The 22371-nt window shown below is 34.8% G+C and overlaps 1 protein-coding gene across 50 annotated transcripts in view; it reads right to left on the bottom strand.

Annotated features, from left to right (window-relative positions):
* The window catches only part of RIMS1 (regulating synaptic membrane exocytosis 1), a 446831-nt gene that overhangs the window by 102049 nt on the left and 322411 nt on the right, over nt 1-22371 (bottom strand). For 10 of the 50 annotated variants that reach the window (XM_019749299.2, XM_074333182.1, XM_074333178.1 and 7 more), the window contains 2 exons: nt 22159-22248; nt 60-172 (listed from right to left, as the gene is read on the bottom strand). In XM_019749299.2, the coding sequence (XP_019604858.2) occupies nt 60-172; nt 22159-22248 (203 nt within the window). Of the gene's footprint in view, nt 1-59; nt 173-1230; nt 1414-8437; nt 8510-15978; nt 16063-22158; nt 22249-22371 lie in introns of all 50 variants that reach the window. The other 40 variants (XM_019749298.2, XM_019749288.2, XM_074333175.1 and 37 more) reach the window with 8 other exon arrangements.

The raw sequence follows: 22371 nt of genomic DNA, 5'->3' as shown, positions 1-22371 counted from the left end.
AGAAAGAGGTAGGTCTCAAATCCACGATTTTTACACAATGATCTCTCTTTATCGGATACCTTGTTCTATACTGCCGCTTCTCACGGGCACTTGTGGGAGCTGTCTTCCCCTGCGACTGCTGAAGGATGTGTCTGTGGGAGGAGAATGGGTGGGGCTGCCTTGTCGGTGCATTCTGTGGGTAAAAAACAAAGGGGTGGGAAATGAAATGATGAAATCCCAAGAGGCTGTGACAAAAATCTTTTCCTCCTTCCTATTACTATTAATACAGATATAAACCCCCTAACTAGGGCTTTGGAAGCAAAATCAAACACTTTTTTATAATATGTGTAAAAGGAATATTTCAAAAAAGGGCTAGAAGAGACAGGGCAATGTCCGTCCTTCTGCATATGAATTCCTGAACTGGGAAGAAGTGGACTCACTTCTTTTCATTAACTTTCTGTGAAGTTGAAGTTTTCTATTAGGTATCGCCTACTACCAGCCTCTGAATCTTAACAATATGGGTAAATTAGTTAAGAAAGTCTATTGCCTAAATTGCTACTATTTAATTTCTATCTGAATTTATTTATAAATGATAAGAACAGTTCTAGCTGCAAACTTTTTTTATAAATTACCAATTACTTGGACTTTATTTTTAAATGGGAAAAATCTTGAAACATATTTTAAAAAATAATCTTGGGCACATGCTATAAAATATCCTGACGCAAGGATCAAAATTACAAATAAAAATTTGAGAAGCATGCAGATACATTACTTCTGTACTCCTAGAAGTAAGCTCATCTCCATCTGTTGGCATGCAAACGTTTGTTTTTAACTAAAGAACTTGAAAACTAAGGTTTTACTGAACCCAGATGACAGTTGTTTTAAAAATATTCCTTATACTTTTTAAGGCAAATACACACATAATTCCAGGTAGTTTCTTATGAATCACTTCACATAATTTAAAAAATATATATATATATATATGAATATGTCACAAACAGATGGAAGGACAGAACACAGCCAAATTGAATTTTCAATGATAGCTAATTGGCAGGAACTATAGAATACCACCAGCACAGTGAAGATAGATGCAAGTAATAGAGGATGTGGGAGAGGTTTAAGTGTCACAAAGAAAGGATTAAAAATCATGGTGTCATAATGAGTGGAAGCACCGAGTGCTCAGGAAGTTACAACACCACATCAACACCCGGAGGCAGGACATGAATGCTGGGCTGGACACTGAATAGCGACCTGGTTAGAAGCGGAGAAGGTGGCGCCGACCCTCCGGGGGCAAGGTGGTGGACAGAACACAGTGTTCTGACACTAGAGTGCTCACTCGACCTTGAGCGAGGGGGATGTTTTCCCCTAAGGACTGGCTGATCAGTCGCTCTTAGGGCTGCGTATCCCCTTCTAGAAAGACATGGTGGGAGAACCCTAAAACATTAGGGTCAAAAAAGATCTTCAGTCAGCAGGTTCACATTAACTTTGATACCAACACATCTTTCCAAGGAACACCCGGTTACTCTTACAAGACACTGATTTTAAACACCAGAAGAAAACCCATCACACAGTTACTGAAATGGAATTCAATTCAGACTGACGAGTTATTGCAAATGTGTATGTCATGTGGTTTTGGAGGGCGAGTCTAGATTCCTTCAGTGTAATAAAGCTCCTGGAAGTTTCACAGGGGAAGAGACTTCCATCTCTTATTTTTTCCTTTGTATCTCTAGAGTCTGGATCATAGCTGCACAGAGAGCAAGAGCTCAATAAAAATACCTAATAAAGTGAGTGGATATGATTACAATAATGAACACAGGGATACTTCAAGCACTTGCCTTCAAGAAGAAATAAAGCACTGTCGAACTTGGTGTGCATTTTTGCAATGTTCATAATTTATTCTGCAGTAAGAAAGTCTATGCCAAACAGACAGCAAAAGGAAGATGTTTTCTGAGGTTAATTTAAGCAGACCAACAAATTAAAATGATATAATAAGATGAAGAATGCTTCATTATAGAGCTCACTAAATGCATAAGGCTAATATATGGATAAAAACATGTCCTTCAAGGTATGAAAATATCTAAAATTGTATTTATCCATATATTGACAGTTATCTCAATATCACGTTCAAAATTATTATGAAGCCAATTTATGAATTAAGGATTAAGAATTAAAAACTGATGTTTATATATACAGTAGTTCCCCTTACCCGCAGTTTTGCTTTCTATAGTTTCAATTACCCAGTCAACAACGGTCAAAAAAATTAAATGGAAAATTCCAGAAATAAACTATTTACAAGTTTTAAATTGTACACCATTCTGAGTAGTGTATGGAATCTCATGCCCTCCCACTCCATCCCACCCAGGACGTGAATCATCCCTTTGTCCACCATATCCACATTGTATATGTCACCTGCCTATTAGCCATTTAGTAGCCCCCTTGCTTATCAGATGGATTGAGAGAGAGAGAGAGAGAGAGAGAGAGAGAGAGAGAGAGAGAGGGCACATTCACATAATTTTATTACAGTATATTATAATTATTCTATTTTATTATTAGTTATTGTTGCTGATTTCTTACTGTACCTAATCTATAAGTTAAACTTTATCATAGGTATTTATGTATGGGTAAAAACATAGTATTATCTAGGGTTCTGTACTATTCACAGTTTCAGGCACCCACTGAGAATCTTGGATTGTATCCTCCAAGGATAAGGGGGGATGACTGTATATACGTTTCTTTAAAACAGATATGTTTTTGCCATTTTCAGTATGTATTTTAAATAAAATGCACATTTAAAATACCTAATATGCATTATTTTTCACAGTGACAGAAGCAATGGAATGACATCTCATCTTTTTTAAAACAATGTTGTAAAATTCAATTAAGTAATTTAAAGTGTGTGAGAGAAAAGAATACGTATTAATCACAGGAAGCACATTAATTATTTAGTGCTGTATTCAACTTATATTCTGACTGACAATGTTTCTTTTAAGTAAAATGATTTTCACAGCTATAATTATTTTAATTCAGGGTATTTCCTTTATTTTAGAATAATAAAATGGAAAAATATCAGGTTTTAGAGAATAAAAAAAAAACACCTTAGGTCTTTAATATGCATTTTATCTTCTTGAAGTCTGGATTAATGCTTTATTAGACCCTATTGCAGATCCCAAAACCTGGGCTGTCACCTCGATTTCCAAATTAAAAGAAAAAGTACCGACAATACTCTAGATATTAAAACAGTTCATTCATTCTGAATTAACTTGACTTAATTCAACTCTACAGAATTAATTTATATGGAAAGGATTGTATGATCAAATCCTTTCCAATTATAAATAATGAGTTTTTATCTATTACTCTTTAAAAGCCATTATATGAGAGCAAATTTCAAGCTTTCCTTGTTCATAATACACTTTCGAAATGTGGTTTGAAAACTGAATACTACAGTATTCACCCTAGTACTGAGAACTTTAACGGATCTTGCAATTTCCCTAAAACCTTGTTTCATTCCTTAATACAATTCATAAGCACTGAAAGTACTACTTAAATGTGACCTGGAATGTGAATAATTTAGGTGGATCGTATGTGGCACCAAACTAAATAGCAAAAGTATAAAAAGCAATTTCAGGGGCAAATAAATGGCTTTCTAGGTGAGTGTTTTACTGACTGAGGCTATGTGACTAAGTGTTCTCATCTCCCAAGCCACGGAGCTGCAATGCCTGAAAACAGCTTGTACTGTTGGAGGTTAATCATTTAACACCAGATCCATTTTTTTCTTTGATATGAACTAAACGTCCCATAATAACAAAACAGTTTCTGTCCCCAGACAAACTGTAACACGTATGGAAGCACAGACCAAAAGGGGAGGCATAGAAAACCACTTTGCCTAAGGAAGACAGGAGTGGGGCAGTCAGGCTGAATGACCAGCAGGGAAACTGAGGAGAGTGAAAATGCAGAACTTGAAGAGAGAAGAGCAAGTTTTTGGAGATGAGAGATAATGGACCCAAGTACAGTTTGTATTAGACAAGTGGAAAGAAACATTAATCAAGAAATTCTGAGGTACAGGAGTGAAATGTTGAGAGAATCCAGAATGTCAAGCCTGGATCTTTTCAATGAAATGGGATGTGCTAGGAATGTAAGGATGTAAGAATGAAAAAGATTATGAGCAACCATATTAGAGATTGGTACAGGGAGTGAATGAGGGATAAGGAAAACGATAGCAACAACTATTCTTTACTGAGCATCAGCATGGAGCCATCTACACATGCCAGGCACTGAAGATATGTGTGTCTATATGTATGTACGTATGCTGTGTGTATGTGTCTATATATACACACACATACATATGTTCTGTTTTTGTATTCTCACAATAGCTCTGAGAAGTGTTATGACTCCTATTTTATAGCTGGGAAACTGTGGATCATAATCTGACTTGCAAAAAGACAAAGCACTAACATGTGGTAAAGCAGGATCCAATAGGTCTGTGGAGCGCCAACTTGCTCCTTTGTCTGCCTATTGAGAGGATTTGTTTCTCTGTCATGAGATGAAAAATGGTAATTTCACATCCCTGGATACATTGTTAATCGTGTAAGATAAATATATGTCCAAGTATCAAATTGTTTAGCAATATTTGATAAAATTGTCTTCTGAGAGTTTATAGGAACAAAATATATGGAAAATGGTATTTAACGAATACCTATTCTGCTAAATATGTCTATACATATCTCATATTTTTAAAACAAAAACAATGAGACTGCTAGAGCAAAATCCTAATTCAAACCTAACTATGTCTGACTTTAGTTCACCATCTCCAAATGCATATCTAAATATTTACCACTGAGTTCAAGCCATGGCTATTCTCTTTACCTAAGACTAGTGTTTAAGACTTGAACATAAGTAAAACACATTTGTCACCAAACCCTTAGATTGTTACTCAGATAGTTCTGTTGCTGCAAATTGCATTAAAAAACTTGCATTAAATTGCTTCTATTGCAACTTAAAATTACAGTTGTGAGGTGTTTCTTTCTTTTTTTTTATTTTCAACTTTTTAAAGGATGAACATTCATGTAGTACCTAAGGTCAAATCTTTGAAATGGTCTCTCCTGCAAAGGCCATTACAGGCCTACAAAGGCTCTTTCCAATAGCACCGGAACAACATAAAATGCATATGCAAGTAATTCTTTTTTTTTTTCCTAGTGTATTACAGTTAGAGTTTTACTAGAAATGATACAAATCAGGACCAGCCTAATGAAGAGACATATAGGGAGAGGCCTAGAAGGCTCCTGAACTTGAAGCTTCTGTGTCCTCAGGACGTATTTCCCTCCTGGCACACTGATGTGTATCACTAACCAGGGAGTTCACCTGAGCTTCAGTGTTCAGAGTTCTTATTAGGGTTTCTTCATATAGGGTGATTGACTGACTCATTGGCCACATGACTGAACTCAGTCCCCTAGGCCCCTCCCTTCCCCAGAGGTCAGGCTGATTTCACATGGCTCAAGGGCCCAACCCTCTAATCACAGGGTTGGTCTTTCTAGTGTGGTCAGCGCCCGTTCTGAGTGATCTCCTTGCATAAACTCAGGTATTGTCCCAGGTGCTCGCTCATGGTGAATAACAAAGACACTCAGAAAACTCCAAGAATTTAGAGATTCCTTACCAGACACCTTGGGCATGCAAGTAATTCTTAATACTAGTCCTGAAGAAACATCCCCCAGGTAGGATGAAGAGTGTAGGTTCGACAAGAAGAAAGTCACTAGCACGGAATGCAGCAATGGTGCTAGCAGTTCACAAAGCTGAATGCACAAGAGGGTGAAAAATTGACCTTTTACCAAGCAGCTTCCCTACAGAATCTGAAGCACTGCTTTAAATACCTAGACACAAAAGTCTGAAGTCAGTTCTGCCTGTCTTCTACCTACAAATGATCACCCTATCTTTCAAGATATATTCTTTCAAGGCTGTTCCTCTTAAGGCCAAATTTGTTGAGGCCAACAAAGAGCCTTTAAAATTATAATCATTACACAGCAAATTTTGTGAGAATCCAAGGTGTGCCTGTGTGGTATGAGTCCTGTGGGGAAGTGGTTAATTCCCAAAGGCCAAAAATCAGTGTCTAAAGCATTTATACTGTGACTGCAATTCACTTGCACTTACATGTTAATTCAAGGCATTTTCCTAATGAAATGAGAACTAACACAAACTTAGAAAATCCAGGCCAATTTTTCTTTTGTAACTTGTTATTGAACAATTCACTTAAAAACTAGACATGGAATTTATACTCTAATAAAAATTGATAAAGAACCCTAATTATAATCATCCCTGATTATAATCAGATAAATCTACACACATAAAAAAAGAAGAGTTGTCTATATTAAAGTAGTAAATAAAGGCAAGAGTAATACGAATATGGTCCTTAAGCAGCAAACATTTGAGACTAGGAGTCAATCAAATCCTTGCTATTCTTACTGAAGGGAAGTTTTGTGTTTATCTGCAGATATCTTCAGTGTTGCAGAGGAAGATGCCCAAGTATCACTCACTTTGAGTTAAGCACCTTCTGCTGATCTAGAATCATCTAAGATTCTGTAAAACAGTATCCGATTGTCAAAAAAACATGTTCATTTATACATCCTAAATATAAAACTGCAACATGGTTGCCACTCAACTAGAATTGTTAAGTGAATTAAATAAGGCTGAATAGAATAAAAAGAATTCAACACTGAGGAAAATTTTCAATCAACTAAAAATAATTTAAATTGTGTGTGCATGAGATAAGGAGGCTAAAAATGATGGCTGAAGATTAAAAACTTGTCTAAAAAACTTTAGTAATTTACAATGTTATTAAAGAGATTGCGGTTAGCTGAGTTTACAGTAAGGAATACACAAATACAAACATAATCAGTATTGTTTCATCTATCTATCTTCTATCTATCTATCTATCTATCTATCTATCTATCTATCTATCTATCTATCTATCTATCTATCTGATCTATCTAAACTGCTAGAACTCTGTGCTTCACGTCCTTCCTCAATGTCCAACTCCTTTGTAAAACTGAATTCCACCTCAACACTTTTTTGAGTTTTCTGGATCATTTTTCCATTCTAAGTTCCCTAAATAGTCAATATCGCCACAGACCATTACCCAGAAATAAATTCCATCTCTCCTTCCCACGTTCGTTGATGTGACTAATACCTATTCATTTTTCTGATCTCAACTCAGAGGTAATATCCTCTGGGAAGCCTTATTTTTTGCTGCTCATTATTTTTTCCATAAACTTAGCACAGAGTGTGGCACATATTTGTTAACTGCATGAATCGCTGCACTGTACAGAATCTTTCTTGACCACGCCTATTGATAGCTGAGCTGGTGTCTTGCATCTACTCTTGGAACTTTCAATCCACCTTCTAAAATGTTGTCGTCAGTTTTAGAAACTCAACACCAATCATCTACATCCATGCTAAAAGCCCATCTGTCAAAGGATCATGGAATAAAGCAGAAATTGAAATTCTGTAGCATGATTGAAAAGGCCATTCATAACATAATCTCTAAGGATTTCTCCAGTTATGTTTTCAGCTCTCTCTCCCATCTCCTGAATCCTATTCTTCCTCCTAAATTGGGTATGGTTTTCCCAAACTCAAGAGATAATCCAAGCCTCAGTGTTTTCTCATATTATTTCCTTCTCACAGAGCACTCTACTTGTCACATCTATTTTTATATATCTGGACTTAGCTCAAGTGACACTTACTTATGAAATATTTCCTAATTTCATTCTAATTTTTCCCTGTGTTCTCACTGTATCTTGTGCATACTTCTGTAACAGTGAATGCATTCATTCATTCACATCTATATCACCCTATAATTGTTGGATTAATAAACATATATTAATTGGATTTTGGTGTTTCTTACAGCTGTATTAAAAATGTGTCAATATCTTGCACCTAAAATATTCAAAAAATTGAGGAATTAGATGAATTACAAATGAAAGATAAGTAATCGTTATAATTTCTACATTAACTCAGCAAATATCTTTGGTTGTAATATACAAGTAGAATCTTAGATTATCCATTTGCAGAAATTTTTTAAAAAGATGGCATTATTCAGATAACAGACATTGAAATAAAAATATTCACATATTTCAGGTACTATGTTTATTGCTAACCTTCAATTATCTCAGAAACAAAATATTAATGTCCTAATATGTACATAAGTGTGGATTTAATTCTCTTTAATAATCAGAATAATCACTAAAACAAATACATGAGATTTTTCTTCAGCCTTAAGATTTAAGGGCTGCCTTCAAATAACTCTCTCTTGTTTTCTGAATGACACTATTCCTACATAGATTTATTTACAGGAGAATCTTTCAACGTCACAATTTCTGTTTAAGGACGGATCATGTAGAATGAGAGTGAAGGCACCTTGAATATATTAATAAAACAGAAAATGGCCCACACAGCACAACACCAAGCCTACCTTTCTGCATCAGAGGCAATGCCTTTCCTAGTCTGTTTTTGGATGCTAGATCTTTCAGACTTTCTGGAGTGCCTGTGGAATGAAATGTTAAAGAAATACAAAATATATGATGAATAAAGCTACAATAATATTATCCAATGATAAAAGCAACATACATGAAAAATGGCAACTACCTTACCTAAATGGTTTTGCCAATCAATACTTTTTAAAACAATATAAAAATAAACATCAGAACTGGTGCAGTGTTGAAGACACAAATTGACCAACAGGACACACAAGAAGCTGACATCCATCAGTCCAGACAGGCAAGTGTGTGGCAATGATTTAACAGGGACTCCTGCTGAGCAAGTGTGTCTCTCTTAATGAGTAAACAAATTCAATAGTGAAATGTAGTGATGACCAATGTGATGATAGAAATGGTTAAGGTGCTGAAAGACCACAAATGGATGTAGTGACCTCACTCTTACAAGTTGAAACTTGGTGCTACAAAAATTTTTGCTTTATTTTTTCTCCCACAAAATAGTAAAGAGAAGAAAAATGGTACAGTAAATGTTTGATATGAGAAAAGTATTTTAAATCAACTATTAAAAGTACCATAAAGATGTTCTTGTAATCATATAGAATTTTAAAAAGCTAATCACATGCCACAAATCAGAAACGAATATAAAAAGTAATCCAATGTCACAAATTAAAGAATGAATAAAGTTCCCAATTTACTCTGTGTCCCCAAAGTGCATATGTACACTAAATATTTGGAACTTGAAATGCATTTTCCCATGGAAATAATGTTTATATATAAAGCTTACCTCCCTAAAGCAGGTTACATACGCCTATTTAATTTAAAATGTGTCTGGACTACTATATATTTGAAATAAATATAAAATATTGTGGTCAAGAAACTCACACATTAAAAAAAAAAGGGAGAAACCATAAAAAGGAATGTGCACTTTTGTCTCAATAATCGATTTTCTACAACTTATTTTTATTTTTCTTCCCCGATATCCGTTCCTTTCACCAATGTTAAGAAGGTAACTGTCTTTTGACTGAGATATAATTGAAATGTAACACTGTATTTGTTTCAGTTATACAACTTAATGACTCAATATTTGTATATAATGCAAAATGATCACCATAGTAAGTGTAGTCAACGTCCATCACCACAGTTACTTTTTTTTTTTCTGTGAAGAGAACTTTTAAGATCTACTCTCTTTTCTTTATACTGTTTGCTTATTAATGCCCGATGTCCTGAGTGCCCAGAATATGTCAAGCCCTGCACAGCACTAGGGACACATATCAAAGTACAAAGGCTGCATTCACAGGATGTACACTTCTGGGGCTGCTCATCTTTCTCCATTGCTTTCATTATTGACAAAAAACTAGGTTAAAACTATTTTGACCTTCAAATTCAGAATCTGGGTTTGAGCTTTGTGTTCGTCAGCCTTTTGTCACTCTGACATGTCACTTCTGAAGAGATTAAAAAAAAAAAAAGGAAGCAACAGAGAAGGGAGATATCTCTCCCTAACCACTGTCCTTACTAGTTGGAAAAAGGATATATGGCAGACAACTCCATGCCAGGCATTGAGAGAGGCACTAACTCATTTCACCTCATGACAGTCCTTTAAGAGCTCATCTATTTTACAGATGAGGAAACGGGCAGAGGGCAGGGCCACACAGTGGGGGGGTGGGGTAGCAGGACTGGGATTACAAGGTAAGGCTGTCTGGCTCCTGAGCGTGTCTGTCATATACTGTCCAGCAAAGATGGTACAGGGGGTTAACTGTGGTGCCTGCTCTACTGGGCACCTTTATTCAAGGAGAGAAGAAACCATGAGTTTGGGTCCAGACCTAGGAAAGCAGTGAGAGATGATCTGTCAGATATTAAGGGCCACTTCTTATTTACTTTGTTGATCAGATTTCAGGAGAGGGGATGGTAGGGTACAGGAGAGTGGAGAAGTACATTCATAGCACAGGCCTGAAATCAATGGTAGGCGATTGTTGGGAAGGAAAGCTCATTCCTGAAACAAAGGGAAGGAAGGCATATATACAGCAGAAAGAGTTGAAGGAAGGGGAGGAGAAAGACAGAGTAAGGTCTGCAGGCCCAGTAGGTATGTCAGCTCAGAATAAAAAGTAGTATATTATTATGGGAAATTAATGCTTTGGACTGGGGAAACAAATGTTCCTTTTGTTTTCTTCAGCTCAGTGAGAGCCAAATGCGAGCATAAAGTTTTAGGCCAATTTATGAATGCACTGTCATTGAAAGTTTTCACTCATTCATTCATTGCACAAACAATTGTTGAGCATGTATATATGTCAGGCACTGTTCTAGGTGCTTGTCTGTGAACAAAACAAAGATTTCTGTCTTCAACCAATTTGAATTTTATTGGTAGAAGACAAACAATAAGAAAAAGAAAAACCCTAAAACAAGTAAATCAAGTATGTTAAGTGATAAATGCTAACAACATCAAAAAGTAAACCAGGGCAAGAAGGATCAGAAATGTGTGTGTGTTGGGGCCAGGGGTCTGGGGCCGGTGAAGATTACAATTTGAAGTCGATGCTCAAGGAAGGACTCATTTTGTGTGAGTTGGTGACATTTTAACAGGTACCTAGGTGAGGGAGTTAGCCCTGCATATACCTATGGAAATCATGTCCCAGGCAAAAGAAACATCAAGTGCATAGGCCCTAAGTCAGGTATGTGGCTGGTATGTTCAAGCAACAGTAAGGAGAACAGAAAGGAAAGTGTTGATGAGAAGAGTCAGAGGACACAAGTTTGGGCTGGGAGGCGAGGGATGTACAAAATCTGGTAGACTTCTGTGCAGACGGTTCTAGTGCTGTACAACTGAAGGGTTATAGGCACCTTGCAAAGCTTGTCTGCTTTTCATCCTATCCCTACTAATTTCTATTAAGATTAATCTTTCTAGACCCAAGTGAGACTTCACCTTTTCTGTAAAACTCTTAGCTCTTCCTCTTCTCACCTCCTACCACTGAATGGATTCTTGTATTATTGTCACAGTAACTGACGATGGTGATGACGAGGACAGTAGCAATACTAGTCGTATCTGAGAGCCTGCCAGATGCTCGCATGAGCACTTTACCTGCATATGTCATTTCATCTCCCCAGTCCAGTGAGGTAGGTACTACTCTTTTATCCTTTTTAAGAATAAGGAGATTGAGGCTTAGAGAGGTGAAATAATTTGCTCTGACTCACATAGTCATCACATGTCAAACTATGAGGTGAACTGACTCCACAGTAATTATAATATCACTGAACACACTGCCTTTGTGACCTAAATGACAGCGGAACATAGCAGCTAAAACTAGAGTCAGACTGGGTTTAACCTTGGCTCTGTTTCTGTCTAGCTGGGTGATTTTAGTCAAGTTGCTTAACCTCTCTGTGCCTCAGTATTTTCCACCAGCCAAGTGGCAATAATAATAATACTTGTGATATGTAAAATAGGAAAGGTTAGAACAATCAACCTCTATTTATATACTAAACTATTGAAACTATTGCTCATGTAATCATAAAATGGATCACAGTGAAACAAGCTACCTTCTACCTTACACTACCCTCGTAAGTTCCCTGTGGTCAGGAACTACGTCTGTTTGCGTCAGTATTGTAACATCAATGTCCAGTACATAGTAGCTGCTCAGTAAGTATTTGTTGAATGCATGGTTAAAAAAGTAATGTTTTGAATATTATACTAAAGTTTGAGAGTTTAAAAAGTTACAGTAAGTGAAAAAAACTTAACTAGGGCTATAAAATTCAATTTATATCAAACACATTTAGAAATAAAAATTTACATTGTTTTCTGGGCCTCAGTAAAATATAAAATATCATAAATAAGAAATGCCCTTTGGTCAGTGCTTTATGCATAATGAGTGCCAGTCATTATTATTGACCCAATGTATGCTTATCACGATGCAACAAGGCAGCCTAGACTCAATTTGAGAGTCCAATTAGAGTTTCAATTAGAATTCAGGTAATCCACTTACAACCACCTAAATTTACAGATGAAAAAACTGAGTCCCAGAAAGTTGAAGCGAATTCTCCGAGGTAATATAGGCCTTAATTAGTTGGTGAGGGCATCACCATCATGTCCCCTTGTCCTCAGATTCTCTGCCCACTCTGCCATCCAGTGACTTTGAATGCCTAGATGTTACTGGAGGAATTCCCGGACAGAAGTGAACATAATAGAGTTATAGTGTTTCCACGATGTTTTATTTTGGGTTTTAACATGCTTTTCGTTCTTCTAAAAAGTTTGCAGTTATTTTATTATTTACAAAGAATGTGTCTTTGGATACGACATGCAAGAGTCAGAAATGCCGAGTTTTTTCTTTACTGCACAACTTAATAGTTGTATAAGTTTGGACTTATGCTCCCTAGTTCATAGGGCAGAAATCAAATTCTTTAAAAACCATAAAGGGACATTCAAATGCGACGTAGAACAACAATTATTTTATTACTAAATCAAAGCAAGAGTAATAATCAGAAAAATGAGGGTGTTCCTATATAAATCTCAATTTTTTAAATTTCTATTTTAAATTATTATTCTATTAACCTGAGTGTGGAGATTTATGTAATGTACTAATGAAAAGAAAAGTAACTGTTAATCAACTGTGAACACTAAACTCAGAACCTTGATGCTTCAGGGGCATATTAAAATACATTTTTTTCCAACTTGCTACTTACAAATTTTGGTTAATGTGAAGCCCCAAGTTGATCTAAAAGTTATTAAGATTCATAAACAAATTTATATATACACAGGCTCGTAAGTTACTATTTATATATTAAAATAAAGACATTTACAAATATTCTTTGCTATTGAATGATGATTCTTAAACATCTTAACATTTTTAGTAATGAAACTGCAAGAAAATTTTCACTATAAGCATATAGTCAGAAAGATTCCCTGGGGCTACAAATTTATGTATTTTTCTTCATTATTATTTTAAATATCATACAACTTTGAAGGAATATTCCTAGATCTAGATAAACATACTTTTATGTTAATTTCAAACAAATCTATTATACCACTTGAGATGACAGCAAGACTGGTTATTGTTGAAATGAAATTATGAAGAAATTATACATTAAACGTGTGTGTGTGTGTGTGTGTGTGTGTGTGTGTGCATGTGCACACTGAGAAATATGAGGGCAACTAAATGCTTTCCAACTTACTAGAGAACTCTTTTAAGCAAAAATTTACTTTTTGTATTATTTGTGATTTTCAAAATTATCAAATATGGCCCCAATAAAGGACATCCAAAGGCTGATTACATAAATTGCCACTGATTTTAGAATATTTTCCTAGCTACCAGTACCTAGTGCAAAAGTTACTTTATGAACACTCACTGTTTCCAAATAGATGTCATGTTTACTTTATTTGCAAATTGGCAGAAACTTCTGAATGAGTAAATAAAGCTGATATGAGGTGAAATACAAGTGTTAAGTTTTGCCAAGTGCTTGACGTGGTTAACTATGAATTTAGCATCTGTTGATGTAGTAATCTCTCTCTTATTTTTATGGGCACAGTTTAATAAAATACTTTACTTTAATACAAGTTTATTGTAAGTAATTTTCTGTTCCCTATAGAAAGAAATTACATTATCAAGACACTTAAAACGTATTTTATGGTTGAACATAGAACATATTTACCAATAAGTCATATAAATGTAAAATGTATATTCAGAATTATGCATTAGTAAGAATTTCCTTTATAATCTGATCTAAAAGGAACACTTGCGATCTTAAAAAATCTACCCTTAAAATTATGTGTACAACCTATGGTATCAAGTAACATAATTAATTCATGTGTCTTAATGACAACTAATTCACAACTAATCTTCATCTCATGTAAGTAAGAACTAAAAACCATTATTTGGATTTCCTTTTTGCTTAAACAATACCCAGATAAACTTATGTTTATATTCATTAGAAAGACCATCTTATTTAATTGTCCTGTATTCAGTCATTACATCAGATGAAATCCATTGACCTATTTGTTTTGGGATAGATACAAAGGCTTTCCAGAACTGTCTTTTATAAAATGAAAGTCTAAGTTCCTTGATGGCTAGGACCTCGACTCTCTCAAATACCATTGTGACTTCAGCCATTAGAATAGCTCACACAATAAAGGCACAGTAAGTATTTGTTAAATGAAATGAGTAGCAATGCAGATACAAATTTTAATTTCAGTTATACAATTGCTTTATATTCTTATTGGAAAAGACTAAATTTATAAAATTTTTAATGATTTTAGAAATCAGATGGTAGCAGAACTAATTTTTAAATTCAAAATATATAAATATAAACTATGTTATATAAATGTCTTAAAGATTAAAACATGATAAAATATTCCTAAAGTCTTCATAAAATATCAGTTTGTGGTCTTTTACAACATTTGTACACTGACTTATTAATTTTTTCTGACAGTGTTTGTTAGTGTTACTTTCAAATTGAAATCCTTACGATATCAAGTTGACTACTTACGGATACAGAAAATAAATTATGTCACTCTTAACTAAGGCTACAATTACTCTGCTATACATACACATATTTTTTTTAAAAAATAACCTGTATGCTGGCATGACTAGTTGTTCTATTTCTGAGATACCATGTATATTTATCTACTTAATAAATATTAACCATGTGTTGACTGTATTTCTGCTTATACCAGAAGAGAAACATTCAAAACACCCAATAACTTTTTGTGATATAGCTGGGAAAATATTTTAAAGATAAGGTCTGTATTTAATAAGTACCATAAAATAGGAAAACTGAGTTAACTACAATTGAGAAGGTCAACAAAGCAATGAAAAATATGTATCACAGCACTTCTGACATACCAAAATGAAGTGGATTCAAAGCACTGGTGCCATTTTTAAAAACCTACCTTGTGGACTGACCCTAGCTGTAATGACGAGCAGGGAACATTTTCCTCAACATCTATCCTACACTAGCCCTTGACAATATTTGGTTTAAAACACAATATTCATAAAATATATATGAACCAGGTGATCTACTCTAAATCAGACATTTAAAAATATATCCCAAAGTCTAAACTTCATTATTAACAAGCTTATGTAGTAACAAAACGAAACAACCAAGATTAAACCATCAACCAATATAACAAAGAACAGGTTCTGGATAGGTTTAATATATTTTAAAGCACCTGAGAATTTTTACTTATGTAAAAATTAAACATGTACAAAAATAATAGTTAAATATGGTTTTAGAAAGTAAAAAAAAAACAACAACAAAAAAAAAAACTAAAACATGCTCATGATTACAACAGAACTCTTCCACTGGAATGAATTTCATTGTGTTTAAATTATGCCATTCATTTCAGGGCATGCTGCCTTCATTTCAGTAATTCTGAGGTGCTTTATTAAAGATGGGTGCATTTATTGATGGAATCACGACATAGCTGACTCTGGCTCCTGAAAGGAAGCATGTCCCAACCAACAATCTCTCTTGGTTCTCCTTCACTTGGTGGCCTACAAGCCTCTCGAAAGCCACTTGTCTGTGAGGAGGGGTTGACTAGTACCTGTCATTCTCCGGAGACGCATGCTGGATTTGAATCCTGGGGCTAGGAGGTCGTCTCCTATCTAGGGAGGGGGACCATCTACCCCTGTTTGCCCAATGAACAAGACAGGAAAAAACAGGACATTTAGTAACTCCTAAAATAAAAGACTATATGGAACAATAGGACTGGAAAAATACCCCAAAAAGACAAAGTGTGGATTCTCTGCTCTGTAATTTACTCTTCAATTTTACAAGCCTTGTAAAAATAAATTGTACTATAAGACCGTAAGAAAATAAGATTTGTAACCTTTTAAGTGAATAAACAAACACTTTGAGAAGTTTGAAATCAATTAAGTGTAATTTTGTTCTTTTACAATGTGTGTATGTATACATATCTATACATACGCATAAATATGTATTTCAGATTAAAAAGATGCACCCTTAAGAATCTGGGTTATGTCTGAATAAAATACGTTTAAAAGCCACTGGTGCTTATTTGATACTAGGCCTTGAAATTACTGGATAAAGTGGCAAAGATGAGGTATACAGATTTTATACAAGGCAGAAACACAATTTAACTGGAAGAAATAAAACTGTTCTTTAGTGTAAACAATGACATGGAGAAATAATTCATGGGAATACTAGAAGTGAAATCTTAACAAATTTTTTTGGAGAACACTTCTACTGCAGTGTTCTAGCCATGGAGAACATGGCTAACTACCGCAATTTAAAAACTGTGAGTAAAAAACACTGAGGAATAAAAGTGGGAAATAGAGGTAAGTGCCAAGCTAAAATAGCATTACATTTTTAAAAAAATGTGTACTAATCTTTACTTGCAAAAGTAGTTCTCAATTGGTTAGATTTTTTTTTTTTTATTTCAGCATTTATAACAATACATTTTTACGACTAACAGTTAAAGTTGGAAATTTGGTTCATTCTTTCATTAAACTACCTTGAGATTCTCTGCGTAGAACCACACATATAAGTATGCAGTCAAAAACTGAAAAGGGACTGACCAGGCCAGATTTGGAAGTTTTTGGAATTTTAAGCCCCTTGGAAGCCTGTGCTTAACGATCAGCCCTAAGGAGACAAACTTGGCATGATTCATGTAGGGCTTTGAGGGACTGTGAAGCAAATAAAGATATTCAATAGCAGCATTTGGGCAGAAGAGGGAATTGTGCAGCACGTATTCTTAAATGTGTTCCATGGTTTTGCAGTTAAAAACACTTTACATTAATTTTAAATTATATAGTTATTTTAAATTATTTAAATAGTCGATCAACCCAATCTGAATGCTTTAAAACATATCTTTTCAATTTACTGGCTTTTGTTCTGCAAATACAATAAAGAAAAATGTTTCTCAAATAAGTGAAAACAATTACAACTACACTGTCATTGTGCTATTTCAAAACACAAAAATAGAGTTACGTGTAACTTTTTTTGTAAAGTAATAAGTAACATTAACTCCACAGGGTGATGAGTAACCTTGCTTCCTGAGGTAAAATTCCAGTCCTTGTGTTTATTTAAACACAAAAGTAAAGAAAAAAGTAAAGAAAAATGCTATAATTATGAAACATGCAGTGAAAGCTATGAAGGAGAAAGTGTACATTTAGAAACAAGCAATTGTGAATGCAAGCTATTAAAAGGTAATTCTTGAAGAAAGATTTATCATAACACATGTATATATCTGTGTACTCAAAGTCCTTCTGAATATGCTGATACATAGTACCAATATGAAAAATCTCTTTGCTTCCCTCATATAATTGGTATGATAGGAGCCGGATCAATTTATACCCAATTTTTGCCCAAAGAATAGATATTATATACATTTAATATCAGGCATTTGTGAATTTTAATATGTAATATGCTTTACATGCTTTTAAAATGTATGTAACTTTCCTATCTTTTTTTCCTATCACATTGAAGAAAAGGACCAAAATTAGAATCTCTGTCCCCTGTAATTGAACCACACACATAGCTTCAACTTCCATTTTCATCTTAGAAGCCAACATGGCAGATTATGTTGTAGTTATTAATCATGAATTTGAACTAAACCAGCCTCTTTTTGATTTATCTTTCCAAAACCAGCTTGCCTGTAAGTTACACTGGTTAGTTACGTTATGAGTACATTAATGTCAGGTATTCTAAATTCATTAATTCAGGGACATCTATTTGTTGGGAGCCCATCTCTTTCACTGGGCTCAGAATAGAAGAAGAAAGGTGACTTGAATGGCTATGGGACTGAATTAACAGGCTGTGAGCTCCTTGTATAAGGGAACCATAATGTTTTGTTTTGACAGTTACGTTAACAACACATAGCACAGAATAAGTAATCAATAAGTATTTGTCAATATTTAAGTAGATAAGGATATAAGCCTCTAGGATTTTTGGTAATACAGGTAAGAAATAATGAAAACCTTAATTAAGCAATTAACAGTGGTAAAGGGACCCACTGATAAGATATAAAGGAACTAGAACTGACAGGCCTCAGAAAGCAGTTAAATGATTCTATGTTATGGCTTCTCCGCCCCCACCACTCGGCATTGATACATCTTAAAACAAATGTGTATGTGTTTAAGTGTGTAATTAACATACAGACTTGCATATGTGCACATCTTTCAATGGTGTATATCTCTTGACACAACACAGTTAAGCGGCTTTATTATCTAAAAGAGAAATTATATGGAAATATAAATCAGTCATCCCATATATAGTTCAAATAAAAATATGTGTCAACTACTGTAACATTGGAAACCAAATCTGAAAAAAATGAGATAACTGATCATACAGTATGTATTTTCAATGTCTATTCCCATTTTTCATTTTAGTCCTTTACATATTTTCCCCACTATTGTTTTAAATTGAAATTAATATAGACAGTTATGCTTTGAAATAAAGTTTATTTATTTCAATTTAATTTATGGTTGTTACGTTTTAGGTAGGAACCTCATGTCCCTTAGGCTTCAGGTTTCCATGTGGAGGGAAATTCATTAAAGTAGTGTTCCTGGTCTCTCTCCACCCTTCCCCCTCACTCCATCTCAAGGAAGGAGGAGTGGCTTCTGGGAGAGGTGACCATTTTAAAGCATCAGGCACTGATGATTTAGCCCTTTCTGGATTCCTCCTTCCAAGTCAGGCTGCCTGCAAACAGCAACCATCAGAGCAAACAAACCCACAAAGTAGCTGAAAGATGGAAGGCCTGAGCAGTAGCAGGAGCCTCTTGTGGTTCAATGAATCTGGCTGATTCTGGGGTGAATAATTAGAAAGCTTACAGACCTAAAGGCACAGCTTCTAAATTTGTCTACTGTATTTATAACGATAATCAGCTCTCCCATCTTGCACTTCTTGGGTCTAGCTTACAATTAGATCCAAATTTGGGGGCAGATAATAGGGAGTGTTTTTTAAGTCCCCCAAGTCCCCAAATTGAACATTTATTAAAGAAAAAAAGTAATGTTATCATAAGAGATGGCAAAGAGCAAAAAGGAAATGACCCCCCCAAGGAGTATAGTAGTGTGAAAGAACCAAACACACTAAGTAAAACAGAATGTGTTTCAATAGCTATACATATAATAGTACATGGACCCAGAAAAGAAAGCTAATGGTTCTGACTGGCAAAAAAAAAAAAGGGAGGGGGGAACCATGTGTGTTGCTGGCGGGGGAGGGGGGGTGTGGGGGTGGTGGTGGTGGTGGTTAAGAAATATTTTATAAAAAATACGGTTATTTGACGTGCAATTTTGAAGACTGAGTAGAATTTTTAAGAAGACAACAAAGGAAAAGAGCATTTTAATTTTAATGGAAAGAAAACCAGGGAGATAAAAAGTAATACAAACTATTAATAGAGCATATGAGAAAATTAATGGGGGCAAGAGTGACACTGGACCTGGAGATGGGCTGTAATATAATCAAGCTGAGGGATGTGTTTTGGAGATTCTCAAAAGCTAATTGATAGGATTTATTGACTCACTGAAAGTGAAAGAGGAGCAGAAGTATTTCCAGATTCTGTGTCTGGTTACATGTCAAGGCTATAAAATGTGAGAAAAATTTAGAAAGAGGAAGCATTTTGCTGTAAAAGGACGTACGGGGAGATAATGAATTTGATTTAAACTTGGACGTACACAGGGTCTGGCAACCATTTATAAAATTAGGCCTGCTACTCAGGGGTAAGGTCTGGCCGGGCCAATCAGGTGTTGTCTTCATATGTGTTACAGTGGAAACTTTGGCTAGAAATACAACTTCAGGATGGAAAGTCTGGAACAAAAGATGAAACCTGAGGATGGAGTTAAGAAAATCCATACTAACAGAGGCATACGAAAATCTAGAGAGGGTACTTAGGACAGGAGAGCTTCAAGTGACAGGGCAGTTAAATGTAAATGCTGAAAGATGCTGCAGGACAACTAGAGCCAATACAATCGAGAGAAGAATTTCAGCACAGTGGTGGGGTGGGAAGGAGCAGGACTCAGACTGCAGGGTATCCGGGAAAATTAAAAAATTGAGGGAGTAAGTAGAGACTACCCTTTGATGACACTTCAGTAAGGCTATGTTTTGCATGAAAGATCAAGAAAGAATACAAAACATTCAAGAAAAGTAACTATTCTCCAGTGGCTCTAAAAATCAATGTCTCTGAACATTTAAGCAATACTTTGTTGTGAAATCTGAGAAAGGGAAGGTTAATAGCAGGCCTGTAACTTATTCCTTCCCAATCAGGGAACAAGGGGGAATGAATGACCTCAAACAGACTCTCATAAAAAGAAAGGGAAAGTATAAGAACCAAATCTTCTTGTAAACATGCAGTGGTATTTCCTAGTGAAAAGATAAAGGGGAGTCTTTATCTATTAGATGTGTTTAGCAGGATATAAGTAGTCTTTCTAGATCTTTTATTGTAAATAAACCTGAAATTTATAATTTATATATTAGGTGTGTGTATATATGTATATATATATACACATATAAATGTGTATATATGTGTGTGTGTATATATATATAAAACAAAAGAAAATAAAACAACTTCAATTGTGATTTTAGAAAAATTTATAGTCATTTCAACTAAAAAATTTATTACAAAGGTGAAGGAATACAAAGTATAGTTAGGTTTCATTTTTTTCTATCACAAATTTTACAAATATAAAAGGATACAAAATAAAAAAAAAGACTTTTTAGTAGAATCTTACAGACACTAAAAGTAGTTATGCATACTTACTTGTACCTATTATTCTATTTTATTCTATAAATAAACATCTCATAAATAAACGAATGGAATCAGACTAGAAATACTGCTAAAGAAAAGCTTTCAGCAGCCTTTGAAGAAGTAGATTACATTGGCACAACTAAATATTTTCTTCATGATTTGTAGAGTTAGTATGCAAGTTTCTACTGAATAACTGCTAATTGAAAAGAGATAACAACTATAACCCAAACTATCAACTATGACCAAACTTACTGGAATAGAAAGCTCCATCTAATGGAAAAATTAGCTGCTCACAATTCAGAGGCAGTGTAACACATAATCACTGAACACATTTGATTTGAAATCAGAATTATGCATTAATCAATTAAAAGTTTTAAGCAAAATTACGTGTGTACACATATACATATATGCATTTATTTTTTTGTTTTTATTTTTTAAGGCATCAGGAAATCTATGGGGAACATGCAATTTTTTGCTGTCAAAATATAATTTAATGCAAAACATGATCTATATCAAAGAGCTGTTTGATTCAGAAGTAAATATAGATGCATTAGGGACATACTCCATCTAAACAGAACTCTTGTTTTGAGTTTATGGAAGATTGTCGTGAAACCTATAAATATTATTTATCAGTGGAACTATTAGAAACGTGGTCCTCCCCTTCAGATAACTAACTAGCCCTTATGACATTATCAGCATACTGAAGGCTCCCTGAATAGTATGTAAATAAAACGACTGAAAGCAACAGAAGGGGAAAAGCAGCAGCCAGAAGCAGTTACAAATTACATCACACCATTTGCAACAACATTCATGGAAATGTGTGTATATGGACTCCTGGGCTTATCCACATACACATATCTCTCCATAGACGTGTGTAATAAAGGAAGGGGAAATGTAGACAATTAGCAATGTGAACATGAATGAATAAACCTGTGAAAGTCACATGAAACAAAACAAAGTGACTGAAAAAAAAATCACTAGTACAAATGATAGGAAATTAAGAAAGTCTTTATTTTATACCTTTCTCGTTCTGGTGAATGCAAACTAGTATCTGGTCTCAAGCAGTTGGTACTAGCACTCCTAGCCCTGTCAAGGGAGGGCTGCAGTTCACTAGTGCCAGTGCATTGCATCCAATGGTAGAAGAGAAAGACAAAGAAAACAAAGAAAGGAAGACCATGTTAGAGAGTAAAGCATAAAATAATGTCCCCTTTACATAAGATGTAGAATCACGGT

This window comes from Rhinolophus sinicus, linkage group LG05 (genome assembly GCF_036562045.2).
Source record: "Rhinolophus sinicus isolate RSC01 linkage group LG05, ASM3656204v1, whole genome shotgun sequence".
NCBI lineage: Eukaryota > Metazoa > Chordata > Mammalia > Chiroptera > Rhinolophidae > Rhinolophus > Rhinolophus sinicus.
The sequence above is the reverse complement of the archived record's forward strand: the minus strand, read 5'-3'. Positions and strand labels throughout refer to the sequence as shown.